This window comes from Aphis gossypii, chromosome X, assembly GCF_020184175.1.
Source record: "Aphis gossypii isolate Hap1 chromosome X, ASM2018417v2, whole genome shotgun sequence".
In the NCBI taxonomy this organism is placed as follows: Eukaryota; Metazoa; Arthropoda; class Insecta; order Hemiptera; family Aphididae; genus Aphis; species Aphis gossypii.
Genome location: NC_065533.1, coordinates 3,200,706 through 3,205,225, shown reverse-complemented (window position 1 = coordinate 3,205,225; position 4,520 = coordinate 3,200,706). Strand labels below are relative to the sequence as shown.

General features: G+C 28.7%; 1 protein-coding gene across 1 annotated transcript; it reads right to left on the bottom strand.

Annotated features, from left to right (window-relative positions):
- Positions 1-2,310: 2,310 nt before the first annotated feature.
- Positions 2,311-3,979, bottom strand: LOC126552293 (putative nuclease HARBI1). Its single transcript, XM_050206985.1, has 6 exons — positions 3,894-3,979; positions 3,424-3,561; positions 3,198-3,345; positions 2,953-3,097; positions 2,647-2,794; positions 2,311-2,575 (listed from the first exon to the last, which is right to left on the bottom strand). Exons 1-6 carry the CDS (start codon positions 3,977-3,979, stop codon positions 2,311-2,313), a joined length of 930 nt encoding a protein of 309 aa, XP_050062942.1.
- Positions 3,980-4,520: the final 541 nt, after the last annotated feature.

The window sequence follows — 4,520 nt, the reverse complement described above, 5'->3', positions numbered from 1 at the left end:
AGTAGATGTGTAGGAATTCGTGTACAGATTTTATTTTGGGTTCTAACGACACGCGTTTGAGGAAAATAAAGTGTTTTTTGTGACGCGTGTTACACAGCAGCGTATTATTATTACAACAATAATTATGACGTTGTTTTCATGTATTATGCATTGCGAAACGTTCGATAGCGGCCATGTTAATATGTTATATATGAATTAATATAATATACATAGACACATTTTAAAGATGTAATTTTATGTATGTGTTCATAAATACGCCATTTTGTAATAATTATAAATACGTAGTGCGTACACACACGAGTAAGTAAGCACACATTAAACCTGGCGCACTTACGTCAAGTCTGACATTATGTGTTAATAATGATTGATGTTATATCGACGTGAGCATAATCCATCGATATGATTATTTCTGCGAATATACCGAAAAATTGTTTGAAACGTTTCAAGTAAAGTGTAGATATAAATCGTACATATAGTACTACGATTCAAAAATGATATTTGTTTCGTTTTATTTTTTTTTTATCTTTAGACCTATATGGCTATATCGGCATACCAGCTTAGTGTTTTAAGCAGAAACGCATTGACTACAATCGTTGCAACCGTTGGAATTACTATCCGTTTCACCATTTTACGTTGTTTCCTGATCGACTTATTGAATTGAGTTTCGAAATCGATTTTACTATTTTGTCATTTTAGAGATAACGAAAACATTATATATACTATGCTATAAGTGATTGGATGAACCGAGAAATACCTTTGAAAATATTCGGAACTTTTGAAATCAATAATTGAAAAATAATAAAAAGAAAAATACCATAAAAGATGTAAAGAAATTGATTAATAAAATACTGTCGTTTTCACAGAACTATCAGTATAGCAATATTTGGATATCTACCTATAAAGCTCGACTTTATTTAATACCGCGTTTCATTGTCGTTTTCTAAACCCACCTACGCCTAAATTTATAGTTTATTATCCCCTATTTTAAAAACCTTGATAGAGTTATTTAAAAACATTGTTTCAAAAATTCTTTATATTATAATGACATAATCAAGAAAATATATTTTTTATAATAACATTGTAAATTGTACTTAAGGAAAGTTATATATTTTAATTTATATATCCTTATATACATTTTAATTGTTCTTTCACTGTTTTTAGTGCAACTTTTGGACGTACCTATAAATAAATTATTTTATTATTTTATTTCCGTGTCAACGTAATTAGAACACTGGCGGGAAACGCGAGCAAAGTCTAAATTTCTATCATTATATACATCACCTATCACCACATGTTTTGACAAACACTTTTGATTATATATTCTATTAACTAAACGGGGTAAAATACACGGTTGACAATATAGCTTTTACGATAAAACATTACACGAACAGGGTTGGATAATCTTTTTCCGGGTTTTCTAATCACATGGTGGTCTAATAGCGTTTTCTATCTGACTGCATTAGTGTACACCAGATACACGATTTGCTTGTTAATAATCATTAGTATCTATAGTGAAGTAGATAATATAAATTTCATACAATTATGATGGTGCAATGTAAAGCATATTATCTACTGAATTCCTGTAAAACGGAACCGTGCTAAATACTTATAGAAAATAATTTATTAGAAACACTGTATCACAAAACAAAATTTTAAATATTATTTTTATTTTCATGTTTTCATTAATCAAAATTGGATTTTATTTCTAAATTATAAATAAAAAAAAATGTTTACCAGTAGTACTTAGTAACTTATTTATGATTAAGACTCGACTTGTGGGGAACTTATAGTAGAGTTATTGAAGATATAAGTCAAGACCCGATAAGCCTCCTCTATTTAAGCCAATACATTTTGTAATTAACAGCATAATATCGGAATATTAAATTGAAATGTATTATTACGTTATCTAAACTATAAACACGTTACGTTCAAAATCACAAATTACTATACCTACCCTGCAGTTTTTCATGTTACAGCAGAATTGTTTGCTCAGTACTGTTTCGTTTTGCTATTTACGATTTCGGATGAGTTTACTTTTTTCATGCATACTTAATAATAATAATATTATGATAGCCGACGAGTTATAGACCGTTTATAGAAGTAAACAATATTTTGAAGTACCCATTAGATCGTTCGAAAAAACTCGAGAAAAACGTCGTCGGTGGGCGGCCGTATTTATTACCGGGATCACGACCGTCTCGAACGCAATACGCATATACGCAATACACTACGCGAGGTTATCTAATCATATTCATATTACATTTATTTACATGGTTGTAAGTTTATTAGTAAAATACAATTCTTTTATTTCTAATTTCTATGAAAATATCTTATGACACGACGCTGCATCCTTCTACCTGCTAATAACTCTTCATTTAATCCTTGTCTATTTTCTCTTTCGTTGTCAATTGCTTCAAATATTCCTAAGTCAATTTCTTCTATGTAATGAATTTCATCATCTTGTTGAAATGGTATATTATTTTCAATACATATATTGTGTAAAATAGTGCATGCGTTTACTATTTTACATGCTTTTACTGGTGAATAATGCAAAATTCTGTGTTTTAACAAACACCTAATTTAAAATATTAATTGTAAGTATTAAAATTATAAATAAGTTAATAAATTATAAAAATATTAACTTGCCTAAAACGCATTTTCAAAAGGCCAATACACCTTTCAATTAAGCATCTAACATATTTAAATTTTTTATTGTACCTTTCTTCTGGAGAATTTGGTTGAAATTGCATCAAGGGTGTCATTAACCAAGGTCTCAGGGGGTAACCAGAATCTCCTTAAAACATAATAAGTTCTACTAAATTCTTTTAGTTATGTTATACATAACTTACTAACAGGATAATAAATAATTTTCATATAGGTAAAAACTACCTACATATTGGTAAATGTAAGAATCACATTTTTATTTATTTAGGACATATACATTATACATACCCAAAAGATAAAATCCTTCAGGGTAACGGTTATATATTTCCCTAAGAGTAGGTTCAAGTAGTGAATTATTCCAAATATAAGCATCATTTACACTGCCTGGATATAATGCTGAAACATTAATTATTTTCATGTCCGAATCGCAGACCTTTAAAAAAAATATAAGTTCAACTAGATTATAGTGCATTATTACCATAGTGGCATAGCCTATCATTAAATTTAATCAATATATTTGTTAATATACGCACTAGTTGGACATTAATGCTATGATAATTCTTTCTATTAACATATATATATTCAGGATGATCAGGATCATCCTTTTTAGGGGGAAAAATTCCAACATGAGTACAATCGATGATGCCCACTATTCCAGGAAAATTGAACTTAGCATTAAATCTATAAATAATTATTAATATATATATATCAATGTAGAAACCTATGATGTCTTAAAATATTGACATATTTTTCTATTACTTTTCTCTAGTTTGTCGTAACTCTGTTAATGTTGATGGGTACTTTACCCAGTATTCAAATATTTCTGGTTGGTTCATAGCATTTACTACCTCATCTATAGCTCTCGAAACTGATGGTTGGGAAACAGATGCTAAATTACTATTTCCAACAGGAAGTTGGTAAGAACCAGTTGCAAAAAAATTCAAAGCTATTAATACCTAAATTATAATAAACAAATTAACCTATCTACAATATTTTTCAAATGACAAATATTTAATATAAATGTTATACACATAAAAAAACTTTATAACATTAATGTTAGGTAGGTATAGAAGTTAAGTGTAATTACTTTAGTCTGTATATCTAAAGAAGATTTTCTTGTCTGCACTGTAAGAAATGGAGTAAGTATGTTTATAACATATCTCACTAAATCTTTATTTAATCTATAATTTTTTATAAAAATATTGTCTGGCAACAAAAAAGCATCAAACCTTTCTTCGTGATGGAATTGTCTATAATTTAGAGCATTTTCTTGTCGCTCTAAATTTTCTAAAGCAGCTATATAAAACTCATCCATTATTACTAGAAGGTATTATAATATTCAGAATACCTTAATATTAAAATTAACTAATAAGCTAGGTAGTTACTAATTAAAATACAACACGATTAAACGATTAATTAGCGCAAAATGTGCCTACTTATTTACTTTATCAGTTTATCACACCGTGATAATCGAATTCACCGTCAAAATGTCTAGGGATAAATTATCGTTTTTATTATCAACGTAAATTATCAAAAATTAATTCCAGAATACCAAAATACGATTATTTCGATATTTGTGTGATAATTCATAAATATCACGTTTGATAAATTATCACAGCGATTCAAGAATAGGGCCCCAGGGCGGAGTGAAAAACGGTCGAAATCCGGTGTAGAGCGGAAAATTTTCGTCATATATTCAATCATTTCAATCGCAATTAGAAATTTTTTTCAAATTAGAGTTTTGATAACGGTTGGAATAACGCTACCTAATTAATAACCGAACGGCGCGCTAGAACAATAATAATAATAAAAAAAATCTAATTTTCCGATTGGGAGACACTATTTGCTGCGTCGCC

What these genes read in the sequence shown, in the direction of transcription:
- LOC126552293 (XM_050206985.1), bottom strand. Translation starts at nt 3,979, where the DNA reads ATGGATGAGTTTTATATAGCTGCTTTAGAAAATTTAGAGCGACAAGAA. An exon ending in TTACGACAAACTAGAGAAAA is followed by an intron (nt 3,346 to 3,423) that starts GTAATAGAAAAA and finishes AATTATTTATAG; the next exon opens with ATTTAATGCTAAGTTCAATT. An exon ending in ATAGCATTAATGTCCAACTA is followed by an intron (nt 3,098 to 3,197) that starts GTGCGTATATTA and finishes TTTTTTTTAAAG; the next exon opens with GTCTGCGATTCGGACATGAA.